We start from the raw sequence: 21,656 nt of genomic DNA, 5'->3' as shown, positions 1-21,656 counted from the left end.
GCGTCGTCTCACGCGGTCTGCACGTCCAGCACGAAGGCTGGTCCAACTGAGGCGCCAGGTGGAAATGGCATGGCAAGCCGTTCCACAGGACTACATCCAGCATCTCTACGATCGTCTCCATGGGAGAATAGCAGCCTGCATTGCTGCGAAAGGTGGATATACACTGTACTAGTGCCGACATTGTGCATGCTCTGTTGCCTGTGTCTATGTGCCTGTGGTTCTGTCAGTGTGATCATGTGATGTATCTGACCCCAGGAATGTGTCAATAAAGTTTCCCCTTCCTGGGACAATGAATTCACGGTGTTCTTATTTCAATTTGCAGGAGTGTATTTGTGAGAGGGCTAGGCCGATAAAAAGAATATTGGTTTTTAACGCAATTTACATCAGTCGGTATATGTTTCAGAAAACTAACGACACTGAACTGCAATTACTGGATTTTATGAGTACTACCTGTTTCGTCCGTAAGCCATCATCTGGTACCGAACAGCACAACATTCCAATTTGTAGAACAACATTAAGAAAACAAAAATGGGCGCTTAGCAATCACATACTTACGAAAACAATTAAAACTTTTCATTTGTCATGAATATTGAAACACAACGCACTGAATATTTTAATCCACTTGAAACACGTAATAAAATGGTCATTCATAGCTTTTACAACTTCTGCAATCGTCCTCTTCATATGAGATGGGAACAACAAATACGAAGTGACTTGGCGTCACAGTCCAAAGATGTTATTATGCTGAAGGTATAACTATGAGGAGATATCTAAATGTCATCCAGTATCGTCATTAGCATAGTATTTTTTTCTTTAATATAATCATGCCATCCTAAATGCAGAAGTGGTTTATACAGTGAGCTGTAATAGTCCACTAGTATTAAATTTAGAATATGAATAAAATTGGTTTGAAGTATGTTAAATTACGCTTTTTACATAAATATATCTGTAGTCAGTTTTTAATATAGGTAAATTTTTGTTCTTTGAATTTCTGTATTTAAGTGTACATTGTTTGATAAATAACCTGAAGATGTGACTCAAATGGTTAGCAATCAAGATAAATTTTTACTATTTGAACATATTTTGGAGATAGGTTTGGTTTGTTGATCTTTTTACCATGGGTTCAGCAATTCCAGTGTCCTACTTCTTCACTATCTGTACGTTTACTGTTCGCTAACAGAGTGAAGAATCTTGTACACGTAATCTACATCATCAGCAAGTTATATACAGCTGGAGAACCTTATGGACACGATGTGTAATAACTTGGAAGATGTACAAAATTACAAGATAGCACCTTATCCTGTCAATAACTGTAAGTACGTTATTGTTATTGGGTCCTTTTTGTGTTAGGTTTTTGAAATAATGTCATACTGGAATTCATACAGTGTTTCGTTCTCAGTTTTTACGTAGTGACCAGGTCAATTGAGACTTTGACGTCTGCTTTCCATTATGTCTTTTTCTGCTTGTTAGGATGGCATGAATGCATTAAAAGAATTACCATGCTGCATGACGATACTTGAGACAAGATTTAGCTTCCTTTACATTGTCACGATTTGCAATTGAATAATGTACATGTCGATGTATCTTCATAGGTATATCTTCAGCATTAAGAGATCTTTGGGCTGTGATGCCAAGTCACTTTGTATTTTTTGTTATCTCTTATGAATAGGACGATTGCTGCAGTTGTAAATGCTATGAATGAGTTTCTTATTACGTGTATCATGTGGTTTAAAATATTCAATGTTTTGTGTTTCGATATTCATGACAAATGAAAGGTTTTAAGTGAATTTATGAAGTATATTATTAAGTGACTACTAGGCGCCAATTTGTGTTATGTTGTTCTACGAACTGGAATGTTCTGTTGTTAGACACCAGATGATGGGTTATGCCGAAACCAGTAGTAGTAATAAAATCCAGTAAATGCAGTATCACGAGTTCTTTGAAACAAAAGGTTTTCATTTGAGGACACTGATGCAGCGTTATGAGCAACGTAGCGGTACTCCGATGTGGGTACACAGGTTGAGTCAGCTGCCCCTACCTATGGGTTTTATGCAACCCGCAAAGCCTTCAAATACTACGGGCAAAATTTTGTTATTCTCTCTCGCTCGCTACATGAAAACTATTAGTACTAAAGAAAAAATGAACACGACATTTATGTAGGAAATTTAATGTAGTTAAATTCTGTAATTGGAGATGTTTTCAACAGAGGCTGTAGTTATCAAATTATTGAAGGAAGATGTATAAAAGCGTCATTCAAACGTGTTTTTCGTGAATAATTGAAAACCGTGGTCTTCTGTGAAAACGTATCGCAGTACAAAATTTAATTACATTAAATTTCCTTCAGAAATGTATATTTTTTCAGTAGGACTAATAGTTTGCACATAGTAGCGAGTGAGAGAATAAGGAAATCTCGCTTGTTGTTTCTGAAGGTGTTCCGAGGTATACAAAACACAGCAGAAGGGGCAGTTGAAGCAACGTCACGTAGGCAAGGAATCAGTGTGGCATTCGTGTCTTTCCGAAGTAAATGCCGAAACGTAAACTGTGCCAATCTTATTACCAAATGCGTGCAAACAGGACCAACGAGCTGTTATTGTTTTCTTGGAAGCTGAAGGACAAGCACAAACAGATATCCATCGGAGACTGAATGTGTGTGGGACAGCTGTTGTGGAATGCGTGGGCAAGGGGTGCTGCTGCTTTACGATGACGCAAGTCCCCACATCAGAAACGCCGTAACCCAGAAATGAAAGACACTCCACTATCTGCCCTATAGTCCTGATCTCTTTCCATGCGATTATTACAAGTGTCGACAGTTCATGTTAGACGAGGATGTGCAGCAGGCAGATACGGACTTACTCATGCAGCAAGACTACCAAACGATAATCTTCAACCTCGTGCGTCGGTGCGATGATTGCTTCATTGCTCTTGGTGAGTTTGCCTGATTGGCATACCCATTCTGGAATGTATGGCCTTCGAAAGCAAACTTTTTGATCGCCTCTTGTATTTAGCAAGGTGCCCGTAGTAGTCTAGTGGGTGGAGCAGCTCTGAGAGTGGAACATATGCTTTCGATCTCGAGCAGGAAATTCCCTCTTCCAGTATCTCCAAGCGAGTGCCCCTCCATCAGTGAATCGTGTTAACTTCATTCTATGTGTTATCGCAATTTAACAGTTTGTGTGATGTATTTTCCAAGGCGGAGAATGGGAACTAACCTAGCTTTTGCCTAAGTGATTTTGGAAAAGCACCTAAAACCATACTCAGTCTGACTAGTATACAGATTCACTGCACGGATTCTGGGTCAAAGTATCAGGCTCGTTAGCACGCTGAGCTTTGGCTTCCTTCCTTCCTCTTTGCTTGTCCATTCTTTTTTAAGGTTCTCTCCATCTCCACGTATAGCCCTCAGTCTCACTCACCTTGCCTTCTCGGCCTGCTGCCTATGCCTTTTTTCTTCTGTACTTTTCACGTAGTGTGATATCTTCTCTATCTCATTGTGTATGAAAACACAAACATACGTTGGTGCAACGAAAAAACCAATGGAAAAGCTACTTTTTAATGAGTCATTTTTTTACTAACTCGACTCCTTTTTTTTTAATTAAAAATTCTTCTGTAATGGGGAATAAAGACACACGAAAAATAAATAACGAGAAATATTCTTTTATAGAAACTGAAATAATCACTTCAGCTATTAAATCCACTATGGCTCTCTTTTCTCGAAATATGAGAAAGGTACCTCTTAATGAATATTAAAAATTCTGATGATTGGATTAAATACCATTGTTTGGTTCTCTACAACGAATAAAGTTCTTGATAAAATTTTCACTCTGCAGCGGAGTGTGCGCTGATATGAAACTTACTGGCAGATTAAAAGGCGCATGCCTGACCGAGACTCGAACGAAGGACCTTTGACTTTCACGTTCAAGTGCTCTACCATCTGAGCTACCCAAGCACACTCAGAACCCGCCAGAACCTCATCTCCTACCTTCCAAACTTTAAAAAAGCGCTCCTGCAGATCTGGTAAAACTATCAATCCTGGAAGAAAGGATATTGCGGAGACATGGCTTAGGCACAGCCTGCCTGAAAGGCAATGTTCCGAGTGGGGATCTCGGTCCAGCACAGAATTTTAATCTGCCAATAAGCTGTAATGAAATCCTTGCTTATATATGAAAAACATCATTAAGTTCTACTTTTTTGTAAAACAAAGTGTTTTTTAACCTACATTAAGAATGTTACTTTCCAGTTAGATTACAATTAGCATGACTGACATGAAAAAATCAGTCATAAATGTAAAAATGGGAACAACAAAATCCTATGAACAATGCTCGTAATTGTGTGTTAAGAGCAGCTTTACATTTCAAAGAACTGAATTTACTTTTTATTCTTGATCGTGGTCAGTTATGAGCTGAAGGTTTATTTTCGACGAACACCGTTTCACGGAAGTTGCTTCTGTGGCGCGGTTGGTTTGAAACGCGAGAGCGTGACGCAGAAAGGAGATCAGTGAGGTAGAGAGTGCCTTGCAGCCTTGACAAGTGCCTACGAAGCTTCTCCGGCGACCGTTTCCTCAACGAGGTGCACTTTTGTTCTCTGAGAAGGTGCTGCAAAAAATCTGGTGAGAGCGGGAGTAGCTCGTTGTGAGGTCCATGCGGAGGAAGGCCGCACCATGTGTGTCACTTACCCAGTGGCCTCTTGCACACTCCACGGCGCCAGCCCACACCACCTCATATGAGGACCCGCTCTCAATGTTGTGACTTCATATGAAGTGGCTGTCTTATACATCAAACTCATATTTTTTCCAGCGTTATTGCCGTAAATAAATATACTTGATTATCTGCCAACATTTATGCTGACTAACTTACAGGATGAAACATTATCTCTTAATGGCAGTAACAAGAGTTATTAATATGATAATATGAAATACCAAATCGTTATGAAAGTGAAGTTACGGGTTAAGTAAAGGAGTCTAGGAGTAATACGTGACGGAGCGACACAGCGTGTAGATAATTTTTTTCTGCGTTCTAACTTCCGTGTTACAATCGAAACTAATAAGAGTGAGTGCACATTTTCGAGACAGTGTAGCTTTGTCTTTGTGTGACTACTTATTGACTAAACGTTCATTCTCTTCAGTAACAGAACGCTAAGGCAGTACAAATACTGACCCGCTTCCCGCGTGAGACGGCAGATTATTCTACGGAACTCATAAAAAATAAAAAGAGCGGACACATGCTGGCAGGGCTCGCGCTTTCAGAATTCCGTGTAAACCTAATGGTGTATACAGAATGTTCATCTACACGTTTCGATGAGTGAGTTTGCAAGTATCAAGTGATGTGGCATAAATGCCGTATCTTTCGATTACCTTGACACAGAGACCTTAGTATCGACATTAATTTCACCCTTATACCCCTAACGGTTCCTAATAGAAAGAGGTCTTAAAAGACTGCATATCTTTTGATTACATTGACTTAGAACTTTGAACATAGTTGCTAAGGTTCAGTGACCGTGTCAGAATTATATTAGAACAAATAAGTCCCTGGTCACAAATATTAAGTCAAAATTGACCAGGTTTCGACGCTACTATGAGCGTCGTCTTCAGAATTAAACTAACTGTTCTAAAACATATTAATAAAACATATTAATAAAATTAAAGTTTTTACTGACTGGGAAGAGATGCAGTACTTACAAGCCACATTTTAAAAAAATCTAAGCCGGAAAGGCGACGTCATGAATAGTTGTAAATAAGATGGCGAGCCGCTAAGGGCTGCTCGTACTTGAGTGAACAAGGGTTGCAACTAGACTAGACTAGAGTCTAGTTGCAACCCTTGTTCACTCAAGTCGAGCAGACTAGACTAGACTAGAGTCTAGTTGCAACCCTTGTTAACTCAAGTACGAGCAGTCCTTAACGGCTCGCCATCTTATTTACAACTATTCATGACGTCGCCTTTCCGGCTTAGAAATTTTAAAATGTGACTTGTAAGTACTGCATCTCTTCCCAGTCAGTACAGCCTTTAATTTTATTAATGTATTTATACCTAATATGTTTACAGTTAGTTATAGCTTGAACCTTTAACACCAAGGCCCGCAGATTTTAGTAACAGAAATACATTTCAGCTTGATCCATTTGACCGTTCTCGAGAAAGGTGAATACAGGCCTCGCACCGAACTTGTCACACTAGTTGCCTTGCCGGACGTACGTCGCGAACGCTTGCCTACGTCTGGGGCCAGGAGGGAACTCAGTATGTGAATGATAAGGTGGCGACTAATGTCTTAAACTTTGCCATTTGTTCTCCAGTGCTTGACTACATTTGAATGTGTAGCTATGATGCGTTAAATATGTGCGAAATAGCAACTCGTTCCCCACCAGAGGCGATCACTGCAACCGGTAAGACCTGTAGTGTCACGTGCTGCGGCATACGCCACTGAACCCTATGTCTCGCTGTCGGCTTTAGAGATCTTGAAGCCGGTCTTTCTCATTCATGTAGCTCCTCAAATGGCATCACAAGACTGAGAAGACGCCATTGCAGTCCTCCGTGCAGGGAGAAGTCCCTGGCAGCAGAGGGCCGTTCGCATGGCAGGTGCCTGTCCACTCAGTTGCAGAGACGGACCAGCGAGGCATTTCGTGTGGCAATATTCATAAAAGGGCTAAACAAAAGGCCCATATAGTACGTAGTGTCCCCAGTTTGCCTAGGAAGAGAGTCAATACGTTTCTCCAGGTATGTCTCAGGTGGAGCCTTTCACTGCTCATTAGGTCTCGCAGCGCTACCACACTGCAGAGGTGCTGATGGCTACCTTCGACTCCCTATTCCAAATGGGCCCAAACTTTTTCTATGGCATTAATATCTTGTGATGTGGAGGGCCAGTCAAGGTGCGATAGGCTGCGCATGGGTGCAGCGTTGGACCATAGCTACATCTATGGTCTAAGCGAACAGCCCTGTAAACACGGCTGTTGTCTTCTAGAAATACAGGCCTCCACAGCATACTCATCCTGATGGTTTGGTAGGAAGGGCAAATCTTGGTTACCGACAATGTTGGAATAAACAGCGTGGTTCATGATTACTGTAACCAATGTGAGCACAAGTACTGGTGCGGAAAACACCTCCAAAGCATCGCAGAACGACATCCAGCATGCAATGAACCTTCCAGTTAGTGAGGGGTTAAACGTTTCATTGTGTTGTCTACGCACTCGAAACCTTGCATCATTCGTAAAGAAGCAAAACAGCTAATCGCTGGATTATGCTACACGCCTCCAGTCAGCTACCGTTCAGAATCGGTGTTATCTGGTCCACGTAATACGTGCAGCACTATGTGTGGCCTCTCGTGAGTCAATTGCAAATTCCCATTGGAAATACCCCTTTACAATGTTCGATTTGACTGCGATGGAGCTGCATTCACTGATAGCAGCAATCGCCGTCAGGTTGGAAACCGATTGTCACTGTCAAGGCTAGACAATCGTTTCCAACCACTGTCGCTTAGGATGTTTTTACGAACACTGTTTCTACGCCACGATGCACCATTCGTCGTAAACATGTTGGTCAGTCAGCATTTATACGTCAAGTGTGGTCACTGGCGTATCCAAACACGATAGGTTTTTTCTGTTATTCTAATCTTACTGCAGTGATTCTGTACAACTGACTGGCACATACACATTAGGTCATTACCATAACTTACGTCACGAATGGAAGGTCTCACAATCTCATGGTACCAGTTTCACACCGTTTATTGCGCTCCGAAGCGACAACTGCGCTCTTTTAGGAGGAATGAGTGATATTTTGTCCGGTGAGCTTAGCTATATGTGTTTTTTTAAAAGCAGTATCAGCTACAAGAGATAGTAATATGGTTGTCGTCGGCAGATCAACTTTGACCACTACTCGATTACTGTGGATTTGAACAGACGACCGATCATTGCTACCTGCCAGACGAGACTGATTAGGATTAGGGTGTGGCCCATTCTCAGATATTTCATTTTCCTTATAATTAGAGCATCACTGTTCTTTTTTTTTTACCAAATGAGTGAATGTGTTGATCTCGTACGCTTACGTGAGTTCTCTGTTGCTAGTTTTCGGGAATCGAACTAAGACCTTTTATATTATTTTGAGACACACGGAACAGAGCCTCAAATTGATGATATGTCTAGATCAATCCTTCCTACGTGGTCGCTACACGACAGGAATAAGTCGCTCCGTCAACATTAGTGGCATGTGATGTGAGATAGGGAAGGAGGTTACGTGTGAGGGTCGGGGAGTGGGATGCCTCTTGGAAGGCGGCGTCGTGGCAGTTGGAGGTCCGCACCTGCAGGTCCTGCTTCGCTGCCTCTGCTCCGGCTCGTGTGTTGAACGTCACGAAGCCCACCGGCTGCAACAGAACACGTTACATATACCAACAACTCAACAGGGAGCGCCACAGCACTCGTTGATATTCACTAGACTAGCTGCAGCACTTAACGAGATGGAGAAAATCGTGACGATTTAGAAGGTGTCTAGTGGCAACTCGAACTTCCATAACAGGAAGGAAAAACGAACGGTGAGAGGGATTATGAGGGGGGGGGGGGGGGGAGGAGGGATACCACAATACCAACTTTCCTTTTGTCTCAGCTGAGACTAGCCTAAGCAGAAGTTTGATAGTATTTTTTAAACATCGATAATTTGTATCGAATAATATTCACATAATTAACACACTTTGAAAATTTGTGATTTATAAAACTCAATAAAATTAAATTTCAATGCCAAGTTAAAAACTGAAAATTACCTGAGATTGTCTGAAATTCCTGAAATTCTCTGAGATTTCACTGATTTTTCCGGGTAAAATGTAATTCCCTGAAAATTCCAGGTTTTCCAGGGTGGGCAAAATAAAACTGGCGCCAAAAAACACACTTCTTGATATTATATGTGAAGCACCCAGTACATTCGGTTGCGTGTCAACGTAACTTCGTACATTCAAACATAATCGCCGTGTATATAAATGACTGGAGTTACAATTCTCGGTGACGGAATGGCTACCAGTGTTGTTCGTCTTTACTGCTGTTACCTGACGCGATAGGGTACACGCGTATAAGACGGACAGACGGAGTCAGACGTAGATTGATCACTGTGAAGGACACGGAAATGCCACGTAGTCGTGTGAGACAGCGTTATCATCGTCTGAGAGTGTTTGAGAGGTGCCTCATTATGAGGCTCAATTTGGACTGTTGGAATCCAGATTTGGGGGGCATTCACACGTGATTGTGGCTCGATGTTGGACTGCATATCCTCGAGGTTCTGATCGACCACGTCTGAATACCACAAGGAAAGAACACTGTATTGTGCACCAAGCACATCATAACCCCTCGCCATCTGTGACTGCCATCCAAGAACAAGTAATGGACTTCCTGCAATATTTGGTGTCATCCCGCACCTTCGGTAGGGGCAAAGCAGTAGCCAGACTAGTAAATTACTATTCCATGTGTAGGATGCCGTCAGAACCACAGGATAGTTGGCTGTTTTTGGAGTGGCGCCATGATTAGGAAGCCTACATTGCTGACGAGTGGTGTCGCATTGTTCACAGCGATGATTCTGCACTACCTTGAATGACCGTTGTTAGAAAGTATAGGAGCGGCCTGGGAGGCGTCCCATTCTTCCATTGTTTCGGAGATGCACAGAGGTTTTCATGCCATAGCGTGTGGAGACCTCGGGTATGAATTCGGGTTACGTCTGGTAGTGATTGAGGGAACCCTGACAGCACAAGAGTACGCATGTTACCTCATATGCGACAGAATTGTGATGCCATGTTCAACAGGACAATGCTCTTACAAACATGAGGCATGTCTCCAGGAACTGTCCACATATTGCTGAGGTAATCCAACGGACAGTACGATCTCAAGATCTGTCTCTCGTAAAACATGTGTGGGACCAGCCTGGTCGTCAACTGTGTCCCAGTGCCAACATCCAGGATATCAAGGACCAGTTACAACAATTGTGGGCCAGCATGTCTCAGGAGAAGATACAAAGGCTTTTTAACACTTATACCAACCGAGTCAGTTCATGCATTCAGGCCAAGGGAGTGCAACGTCATACGGATAACTGGGCTCATACTGCCAAATTCTCTATAAATTTGACTCGATTTGTTATCAACCCATAAAGTTTCACTTCGTTTCCTCCTTCTCTTCTGGATGCTTCACTCATTTTGTCACGTTGTGCAGCCACCAGGATTTAACATCTGCATTGAAGTCAGATGATGTAAGTTGGGTTGCCTATCTTCAGGCGTATTGAGTATTTTTCGAGTCTGCTTTATTTTGCCCATCCTGCAGCTTAGCTGCAGGAAACAACGCAAAAACGCTGAAACGAAGAAATGAAATAACTTACTGCTGATGCTAGAATTTACTGAAGATGTTAGGGCAAATACAAAGAACATGCTGTGTATCAGAAATACTTTTTGAATAGCGTGTGAAGATTATGTTCTTTTTTTGGGCAGAACAGTCTCACATGATGGAATAACATTCTTGCTTTGTCTACTTATACACTGTGTAGAATATACAAAATATCAAGGTATTTAAAAGAGAAAAAAATAAATACATTATTATGTGAGACACATGTCACTGATGCACCTTATCCCTGCTAGGGATAGGTGGAGGTTTCGACTCTAGTGATGTTCAGAGATGGTGTTCAAACGCCCTTGTGATGAGTATAGTCTTAGAGATGAGTATGTCATCCGTTCAAATTAGTGTAGAACTGGCATCTGCGTGATGATGACTATTTAACACGCCATAAACAAGCTGGTATTTTACGAATAATGGCTGCTGCTTCAGCCAAGCGGCAACCTGCACTACTGGAGTGTGTGTAGGTATCTCGTACATCAAACGCTTCATCTGCTCCCACAAAAAAATTCTATAGGAGGTCAGCAACATCTGCAACACAGTATTCGAGACATGGGAGTGCGAAAACCGGCTATGAACATCACTAGCCTTCATGGAACCTTAATGGGGAAACGATGCATCTCTTTTTGTCATATAAAAAGGTGATGTTTTTATTTCCTCTAAACACTGTAAAATTTTGTATACTACTTCTTTTCATCCAGTGTACTCCGCACCCCATACTGGTGGGTACTTGGTATCAATATTAGCTACTATCACATTTTGCAACACAGGGTGTTTAATTTATTAGAACAAGCTGGACTTTTATTTCGGAGCTTACTTTGCATTCATAGTTAGTTTTGTTCCTTTGCCAAACGCAGCTGTAATATTCAACATCAGTATACTGATAAAAGTTCCGATTTTATCCATCATCAACAAGCTTTCCCACTCTCTTTTTGACGTGTTGTTTGCTGTCGCAACTTTCGCGATCTTAGCTGAGAATCGTTTAGTTAGAATGTAGAGCATGTAATACCTTTATAGTTAGACAACGAACATTTAGTAATGTAAACTGTTTTCCTTTCATTATTTCGTGAGGTTGTAATCGAAAAAAGTTTTGAAATTACGTTTAAAGTTTTCGTAAGTCGTTAAGTGCTGTCGTTATCGTATACTGAATAAGTTTAGTCTGGCTAATCTGTAAGCTAGTGTTTCAAGCATCTCACAGTTTATGACGTCAAGTCTAGTGAACTATGTGTCGTATAATGATACAATTTTGTCGCAATACATCCAGTAGTATCTGTGGATACCGTCCGCGAAATATGTTACGAATGGAGTAGGTAGTAAAGGAATACCAGCTTAAAACACAATACCTGATGCTGAATTTCTGCTGCATTAACAGCGAAAATGCAGTAGACGATAATATTTTTGCTTTCATTATTTTCTGGATGGCGTCAGTAAGGAAAAGTTTAGAAAAGATTTGAAATTATGAAGGTTTGTTCGAAGTCGATAAGTGTTCAGATTCTAAAATACGATTCTGGATGAGTATCATCTGAGTAATTAGCTCGTCTTGAGGTACTTTCCCACAAGACACAATTTCTAAGCTAAATACTTAAATTATTATGCGACACTTTTATAGTAAGACTGTACAATATACGAGTATATTGTGACAGCTGGTCAATAGAAATGTACTACTATCAAACATAAACCTTAATTTGAGGAAGCATTTCCTGACGAAGTACGTTTGGAGCACAGCGTTATATGGCAGTGTGACATGGACTGTGGGGAAACAGGGTCAGAAGAGAATCGAAGCGTTTGAGACGTGGTGCAACAGAAGAACGATGAAAATTAGATGGACTAACAACGGATGAAATGAGGAGGTTTTCAGTAGAATCGGCGAGGAAGGAATTGACAAGAAAGAGGCAAAGGATGGTAGGGCGTGAGTTAAGAGAATAGAGAGGTAGTGTAAAATAAATATTGAAGTAAACATTCAGCTTGTTCCAATAAACTAAACAGCCTGTGATCCACAAACTAATTATGGCCTACATAAAAAGCCTTTCTTTCATATTCCTTTCGAGGACTGAGAGAGGGTAAAACATTTATCTATATGTAAGCGTGCCGGATCTCTCGCATCTTGTTTTTCTGACTCCTTGTATCGGCTAATTTTATTTGGATCTGTACCTGTTAGAAAAATCTCGTGCAAGAACCCACTAACTATCTACTACCGGACCATTCGCATTCCGAACCTATAATGGTAAGTGAAGGAGTTCCATGATTGTTTTTATCCACATAAACTTCTTCCTCAATTTTATTTCAGTATTTGTTTACAGAGAAGCTACTGTAAAAGTAAGATTTCTTCCCTTCCGCGAATAGATTGCACCGTTCCAAATTTCCATGTTTTCCATCTCACATTTTTCCTTGCGTTACTGTGAATGTATAATTAGACCAAAATTATAAGATTAATTATGAAAGTATGATGTTTGCTACGAACAAGAAAATCGGAAAAATTACCTTCTTTTTAGTACTCATCGTGGTGCAGCTAGCTGAATGGGAGGACAAATACCTATGTAAAATGGGGTGGACACAAAAATGAAACAAATGAACATTCATTCGACATCTTAAGTACGAAAATCACACGTTGTGTGTTGGCGGTTCTTCCAGAGAAACATCCGTCGCTGTAAACAGTTTAATTAGTCTACAGAACTACAATTAGTGCTGAGCATTATTGTCGAAAGTCAACCAGCAGTCAACAGTAGGTGCCTGACGTCTGTATTGTATTTACCGAAGCTGTGAAAGTTTAGTGTTGTAAGTTGCATTATACGGTCGGAAAAGTATGAAAACTGAGCAAATCTGAAGAACCTGGAGTCACTTCGAACGTAGTTCGCACCACTCACCCTACAGTATCTTGATTAATGACTAAAAAACGACATACGCATTTCTAATAAAACAGCAATTCTTGGAGTTTGGCAAAGCACTTTCGTTGTGTTAAATACGAGAATCAGATTCGATAAGGAAGTTTTGGTCATCTTTCAAAAAAACCATATAAGACGTTTACAGGTTTTTTAAAGTAACGCATCAGCAGAACTAATGTAAAACAATCAGTTAAAATAAGTAGCTTACCGAAGCTGTCTTCCCGTTCTTGCTTGTGACTTTTAGCAGTGAACCCTCGTAACCCTGAAACAACGTATTCAACATTTACCAATAGGAAAAGAAGGTATGCTATAATATGTAATACATATACTCTATTTAAATAGAATTAGACGTAGGTTTTGTAGGAGGGGTAACACATACAATGCCCATTAATCAAGTACTTAAGCTACCCCAAGGCAACATAAAACTTAACAAGAAATTTTCGGAAATCCGAAATGAAATAAAGTACCCTAGTTAAGGTCTCAGACCTCTGCGTTTTACAGAGAGTCTGAAAATGGCCACATTTCGATGATTAGTTTCTTTGCTATTAACATTACGTCGTCACATAATACTGGAGACATTTTTCAGCCAGGTTTTATTTTAAGTATCCTGTATATTCAGACAGGCAGTTACATCACTTTGAAAAATCGTTTACAATCATTTTTAAACACATTATCAAATATGGAATCTTAGAAACAACACATCAGCGTCGTGTATGTTGTGAGCATGGAAAACACTGTATTTTAGTCAGTAAACAAAGAAATGAAAATCTCTGAATTAAGTTTCACACAGTTTAGTACTTGTATCGTTTAATCAGATCATATACCATTGAGATTTGACAGAAACCCCTTCAGAGAGTCACGTACCATTACGTTGAAATACACAGCTAAATATATAATTCTATGTGTATCAGAGTATCATTGTACATGTAATGAACAGTCAGTTTCAGAATCTGGGAAACATATACTTAACAAATAAAGAAGTAAAAAAATACCCTGGGTATTCATGTGTCGCATTATACACGTTTCGTCCGCGATATAAAATTGAAACGATGTTATTGGTAGGGATTATACGCTTTCAAAGTAATTATAAAAATGATATGCACATGCAGTTCCCTCTTAAATCCAAGCACCACAGCTTAATCAGATGTATTACTTTTCCTGGTTTTCATAGCGTGAAAATATGAAACAATATGAAGGAAATTAATAGGTAGTTAGAAGTTATCAGAAACAAATTATTTAATACTCTCAGCATCTATATCTGTGGCTGTAACGAGTAAAATACGTATTTTCTATTTTTTATTTTATTTTCATGCTTTTGATACTAATATGTTTCGAGCTTTCGCCTACCGTCTGGTTCCATATCACTTTTAAATTTGACACAACATGCGTTTATAATATATTTTATTTAGTATAAAATATAAGCTTTCGCAACTTATCCTACTGTAGCATTCTGTTTTGACGCTGCTGTTGTTTCTTGACTCGTACTTCAACAATAGCCGGTTTCTCTGGGTTATCTCGTCGGAAGTATGCATCGACCATTGTGGACTATGTCCACCCCTTTATGACAGAACTCTACCATCTGGTGAGCAAGATGTATGAGACAAGTGAAATACTCTCAGAATTCAAGAAGAATATAATAATTCCAATTCCAAAGAAAGCAGGCGTTGACAGATAGGAAAATTACCGAACTATCAATTTAATACGTCACAGCTGCAAAATACTAACTCGAATTCTTTACGGACTAATGGAAAAACTGGTAGAAGCCGACCTCGGGGAATATCAGTCTGTATTCCGTAGAAATATTGGAACACGTGAGGCAATACTGACCTTACGACTTATCTTAGAAGAAAGATTAAGGAAAGGCAAACGTACGTTTCTAGCATTTGTAGACTTAGAGAAAGCTTTTGACAGTGTTGACTGGAATACTCTCTTTCAAATTCTAAAGTTGGCAGGGGTAAAATACAGGGAGCGAAAGGCTATTCGCCCGCAGCTCGTGGTCGTGATGTAGCGTTCTCGCTTCCCACGCCCGGGTTCCCGGGTTCCATTCCCGGCGGGGTGAGGGATTTTCTCTGCCTCGTGATGGCTGGGAGTTGTGTGAAGTCCTTAGGTTAGTTAGGTTTAAGTAGTTCTAAGTTGTAGGGGACTGATGACCATAGATGTTAAGTCCCATAGTGCTCAGAGCCATTTGAACCATTTTTAAAAGGCTATTTACAATTTGTACAGAAAGCAGATGGCAGTTATAAGAGTCGAGGGGCATGAAAGGGAAGCAGTGGTTGGGAAGGGAGTGATACAGGGTTTTAGCCTCTCCCCAATGTTATTCAATCTGCATGTTGAGCAAGCAGTAAAGGAAACAAAAGAAAAATTCTGTGTAGGTATTAAAGTATGAAGTATTGAATAGAATTGGGGAGAAGAGGAGTTTGTGTCACAACTTGACAAAAAGAAGGGACCGGTTAGTAGGACATGTTTTGAGGCATCAACATAGAGGGCAGCGTGGAGGGCAAAAATCGTAGAGGGAGACCATGAGATTAATACACTAAGCAGATTCAGAAGGATGTAGGTTACAGTAAGTACTGTGAGATGAAGAAGCTTGCACAGGATAGAGTAGCATGGAGAGCTGCATCAAACCAGTCTCAGGACCGAAGACCACAACAACAACATATGCAGTTTGTTATTCGTCAGCACGAGGGCATCAACTAACAGGACAATACAACGTGTCTTGCAGTTCGCAGGGACATGGGTGGCTCAAAAAACTCCAGGAGAAGTTTAACGTACTCCCCTTGTCACCAAACTCCCCGGATTTAAAATCAGTGAGGCCAACTCAATCGGGCTGTTCGCTCCATGAATCGTTAACCGAAAATCCTGGTGCAGCTAGACAAGGCACTGGGGTCGGCTAGGCTTCACATCCCTACTGGTGCTTCCAGAACCTCACTGACTTCGTTCCAGCACGTCACGCAGCAATATGCACTGTAAAAGGTTTTTATTCAGGCTTTTTACAAGTCGTGACAATAATGTGACTGGACAGTGTAGTAAAAACGATATTAAATGAAAACTTCTGTATTAAGTTCCCATTTATCTGGGCTGGAATTTGACCCACGGTCTACTGTAACAAGACATACGATAGTACTACAGCACTTGACATATTACAGTTTACTGTACACTGGGACCCATTAAAAGAACTGCTTCACGTGTCTCTCGCAGTTCGATGTAATACTGCACTAGTATCTGCATTCAAATATTTCCATATTTTGACTAGGCCGTACAACACACTGCTCCACATTTTACAACCGCATCAACGAGAGTGCTGTATATTTCACTTCTGAGGTGGCGTCAGACAGAAAAATCCAGAGGGTTGAAGTCAGGTGAAATTGTAGACCAAGACACATGCCCAGCTGGCTTTAACCATCTTGGCCCCCAGTGGCGCTTCAGATATCTTCTTACATAGCCAGAAAAATGTTCCGTGGTACCATCACGCGTTTACCAAATTTATTAACCATGGGCCACGGGTAATATTTGAGCCGAATTAGGCGTGAACTTAATAGGTAACTTTATATTTGAAATGCATCTGTCTTTGCAGTAGCTACATAGACTTTCTTGTCGTTTGATTCTCAATTCAGAGTTTTCCACAGATAACACCATGTTGAACAAATACTGTTCCTAACATCTTTCTTAAAAAAAAAAGATAACCAAGGTATAGCGTTACGTGTTTCACTTCTTTCTTGTCGGAGCAGCTTTTTTAAAAGGCATTTGTCAAGATGAACTTCTTTTTACTTATCCATTTCGTTTCCCGTTGGGCGGCGCAAGTTGTGCGCTGCAGGCAGACCGGGACGCTTACAAAACACGGGGACAGAGCGGCATCTGGGCGATGATAAACTTCTGCCGCCCCACCCCAGCGCCAGCTGAAGATGGAAATCCCAAACTTGCGGATTGTTTCATAACTTGGCCGCAACAGAAGGGATCTACCAAACCGTAAATATTTTCCCACATAACTTGCCTCGACTGCAGGCACCGGAAACTTCCGCTTCCACCGCCGCCCTGTTCTGCACGTTCGTAGTGAAACACTTGAGCTTTCGGTAATAACCCGAAGGGAAAGAAGAGGGATGTGACGCTCCTGGCGGGTACAGTCGCGGAAGTTCGCTACCTGTCTGCCTGAGGGAAAGGGGAAATGTGGTGGTAATCACAGGTGAGTCTGAAGTCAGAAACGACATTCGTTTCTATTATTTTATCGTCATAGAGTCTATATCTGCAGTCATACTTTGCACAATGCTGTGAAGTGCATGGCGGAGGGAACTTCCGATTGTATTAAATATTAGTTTTCCTTTCCGCTCCATCCCCATATGGAAGGCTAGAAACGAGACTGCTTAAGCGCCTCAGTGAAGGTTGTCATCTACATCTACATTTATTCCCCAAAGCCATCTTATAATGTCTGGAGGAGGACACTTCGTGTTTCACTTTCACTTCCGCCCTTTTCCGTTACAGTCGCGAATGGTAGGCGGGAAGAACGTGAGTCGGTACCCCTTTATATGCCCCAGAAATTCTCCAATTTTACCTTCATAGTCTTTTCGCGAGATTTACATGGTAGGAGCAACGTACTGACTGACTCTTCGAGGAACATATGCTCTCAGAATTTCAGCAGTAAGCAACTCCGCGATATACAGCGCCTACGTGGGTGGACTGTATTTTCGGAGTGCTGTGGGTAGGCATTGCGCCTAGGGAGGCCGCCACCAGCATTACATCAGAGGAAAGCGGCCACATAACTCGCAGGGGCCAGCCTTCCTGTGGACAGACGCAACTCGGCCGTGGTTCGCTCGGCCATCAGATGGCATGTCAAGCGCCTATAGAAATCGCTCGCACCACGGTCCCATTCTCCTCTGTAGGTCAGTGTCTTTGGTATCCTGGAGCTGGAGCGACAACGAGCAGGTCACTTCGACAGTGCTTACTGGGCTAGGTGCCGAATGCAGTCGCATTCCATCTATCAGGAACTCACCTTGGAGCCACCGCAGTGACGACGCCACGTTTCATGTTAGTGGTCAGCTAGTGGACTGGAAGATTTCTTGACTATGTTTCCACATGCTGGAACTTTGAAACTGGTCCTTCTGAGACTAACTCTAACTGTGTCTTGTAATAGTTATCTATTTATGTGACCATTACAGCACTCCAACCCCAGTTCTCGATATCAGTAATATCGTACTACTTTTCTGCGAAGTAACAGACATATTTTTGTGACAGTATTCACATTTTTATTAAAGTATAGGTACTCCGATGTATCGATATAATATAATACAGTGATATGGTTCTTGTGTGTATTCACTTCTGTGAGACTGTCATAATCTTTGACTTACTTGTAACCGTTTTGGCGCGAATGCGCATAGAGCAGTCTTCGTTTCACTTTGGCAGTAGTTACGTTGTTATTTCGCTTTGTAAAAGAACAGTCAATTCGTGTGTTTGGTTAAAGTGGAAATTAAATATATGAAGATTGATACAAAACTGTTTTCTTGGTGATGTGACAATTAAGAAGTAGTATATGTGAATTTACAAGAAGTTTAATAAAAATTTGGAACGTGAACACCAAGTCAACAATTACTTCTACCATACCATTGTTCTGATCTGGGATTGTTCGATCGTTAAGAATTTTCTGAAAAACGCATTTGTTAGGTCTTCAAATATTGCTAAAATACAGATCTGGACCTTCTAGCAATCAAAGTGGAAACACCCTAGAATCAGAACGATGATCGATGACGTCTTCGACGAAATCTACGTGGGAATCCATTCAAGATAAGTGCCAAATTAATGACTTTTTTACAATGACCTCATTATTTCCATTCTGACGATACCACCCACAGTCAATAACTTTGTTGTTGCCCGATAAAGCGAACATATGCTGCGTGTGCAACATTCTTAATCTGATTTCTAACCTACTTTGCAAGTGGTGGTATTGTTAGAGTCTGAATGTACAAAACTTTGGACTGTCCCGCCAGGACCTGAAATTTGGCTACCGTAGTGCATTGTGTATTTACTAGTTAGGACGTTTCCTATCAGTGTTTGTTTCCTCTAAAGGCCTTCAGCCTCCAAACCATATTGATGTTTATTCGTTCTTCCAAAAAGTGACTGTTTTTGTTCACGCCTTTGATCTGTCTGACGATTTTACTGTGATTTCATTACTTGAGAAGAGAGTTTCTTTTCAGTACTGTTTATTCCTTATTCATGAAGTAGTTGTCTTCGGCAAGTGATTAATTCTTACGATGTACTAAAACACACGGCGGAGAAGACGTACTGTCTCATGTTAAATAAACTTTGTACCAACAATCTACGCGAACATTTCTTGTCCGCCAAACCAGGCCGATTAAGCACTGAGGAGTCTCTCAGTGAGCGGGGTCTAACGTGTGGGTAACACATTTTAATGAAATTTACCAAGGGCGATCTTCATTGAAAACAAAGAGAACGTATTTCGGGCTTATTGCTAGACACTCCCTTGCTTTTCAGACAATCGAGGTCGATGTCGACCGAAAATAGTATTATCAGTGCTGTACCGTCAAAATAAACATTTTCAATTAAATGTAACATGGGATCCAAAGTTAATAATGTTGGACTTATTAATATTAATATTTTTTCATGCTGTAGCTAGGGTACGCGTCATTCTGATAAACCAGCAGAGCGAGGTGGGCGGTCCAGCTGTTAAGGCGTTAGACTACTAAACTACCGGCCGGTGTTCGATTCTTGGTCGTGTCTTTTTCTTTCATTCGATGTATGCTTCGGTGTGTGTGATAATATTCTTCTAATGGGAATACCTTTCTTTGATTTTTTTTAAAGTATAGCATCGGGGAGTGTGATCAATAATCAAACAAGACTAATTTATTTACAATTTCAAAGCACTAGGAAGAATACTCGGCAGTTGAGCTAGGTAAAAATGTGGAATTCATACGACAGCAGACTCACCTCATAGGCCCTGAAGAGTAAGTACAGTTCCCTTGGCTTGGCATCCATCGGCAGGCCGCTCACGAACAGCGTGCGCACCTGCAAAGAAAAAAACCTCAGTCACACTTTCTTCGGACAACCTTTTGTTAGTACATCATCTGCGGAATAAATGCAAAGTCATCCAAGAATACTGAAACAATATAATAAGTGATGGAAATATATTTTTATGATTATTTGCTCCATATCCAATATGGTAGCGCAATGGCAGACATCATCGATTAAAGCCAATGTGGGATAAAATGATCTTTATCAGAAATTTGCGAACAAGGATATAAACTTGCGACACATAATTTTTATTTAGCCGACTGTGCGATACTAAATTTTTTTTTAATGAATAGCAACCTGATGGAGTATCGTATAGATCTGTAGTGGTAAGTATTACTGATAGCGATCTGTCTGTTCGAAGGGTATAGTAAACCTAGCGGTTGTGTTATTGTAAACGGAGTGGGAGCGCAGTTTGAAGCGCTATGTCACAGATCGGGCGGCCCCTCCCACCGGAGGTTCGAGTCCGTCCTCGAGCATGTATGTGTGTGTGTGTGTGTGTGTGTGTGTGTGTGTGTGTGTGTGTGTGTGTGTGTGTGTGTGTTCCTCTTAGCATAAGTTTAAGTTCGTTTAAGTAGTGTGTAGGTCTAGGGACCGATGACCTCAGCAGTTTGGTCCCTTAGGAACTCACACATATTTCAACTTTTTTTTCTTTTTAACCTAATGATTAGAGCATTACCTCTTGAAACGCGTTGTTGAGTTTTGTCTAGGACAAACATTACGGTTGAGTGTAACTAATTAAAACATAACAACCGTTACTTCACACACGTTATCGATAACATGTAAAGAGGACCGCCATGTATGGTCGAATATACATGGTTCTAATATGCTGAGCACTGAGGCACAGTATTGCACCTCCGCTGGTACAGTCAATCTTAACACGACAGAAAATTTTGGCAGTCTTTGGAAACAGTAGGTGAAACGTAACAATAAACATCTTTGCAATTTGGTGATTATAGGGGATTCAATCGCCAACAGGTAACTTCAGATGGTTGTCACATTTTGAAGAAACTTATTGACCAACTTTCTCTCCAAATAGAAAGCATTATCAAGGCTTCAGCCGATGTTAGACAGTATAAGCACAGTCTAACATAAACAGTGGCGTTGGTCAGTGGTGTCAAAGTTGCTACCCTCTGATCGTTGGAACGACACTAACGCCCCTAGAGATGAGAAAACCAGTCTTAAGATTAATGTTTATTCTTAATTATTTTTCTACTTAGCTGCCGAAAGTGTCATAATATTTTTGCGTTCTAACCATTAAGAAATAATCAAAAGACATGAATGATTGTGAAATAAATGTAAAAACTGATTCAGTGACATAGGCTACAAGTTATTCAAGAAGAAGTACTTTCGACTATGTATATGCACCTTATACCCGTAAAAGCAAGAGAATACAAAAAAACGAGTTGTTATCTGTTTGTTGTTAT

General features: G+C 40.8%; 1 protein-coding gene across 8 annotated transcripts in view; it reads right to left on the bottom strand.

The window, feature by feature from the left end:
• The window catches only part of LOC126337896 (protein couch potato-like), a 163,917-nt gene extending 143,694 nt beyond the window's left edge, over positions 1-20,223 (bottom strand). For all 8 annotated transcript variants that reach the window (XM_050001507.1, XM_050001510.1, XM_050001509.1 and 5 more), the window contains exons 1-3: positions 20,149-20,223; positions 13,424-13,477; positions 8,275-8,337 (exon numbers count right to left, since the gene is read on the bottom strand). In XM_050001507.1, coding sequence (XP_049857464.1) covers positions 8,275-8,337; positions 13,424-13,477; positions 20,149-20,196 — 165 coding nt within the window. In that variant the 5' untranslated portion in view covers positions 20,197-20,223. The remainder of the gene's footprint in view (positions 1-8,274; positions 8,338-13,423; positions 13,478-20,148) is intronic.
• Between the last annotated feature and the right edge of the window lie 1,433 nt (positions 20,224-21,656).

Source organism: Schistocerca gregaria, chromosome 1, assembly GCF_023897955.1.
Source record: "Schistocerca gregaria isolate iqSchGreg1 chromosome 1, iqSchGreg1.2, whole genome shotgun sequence".
Taxonomy (NCBI): domain Eukaryota; kingdom Metazoa; phylum Arthropoda; class Insecta; order Orthoptera; family Acrididae; genus Schistocerca; species Schistocerca gregaria.
Note: the sequence above shows the minus strand (reverse complement) of the source record. Positions and strands in the feature narration are given on the sequence as shown.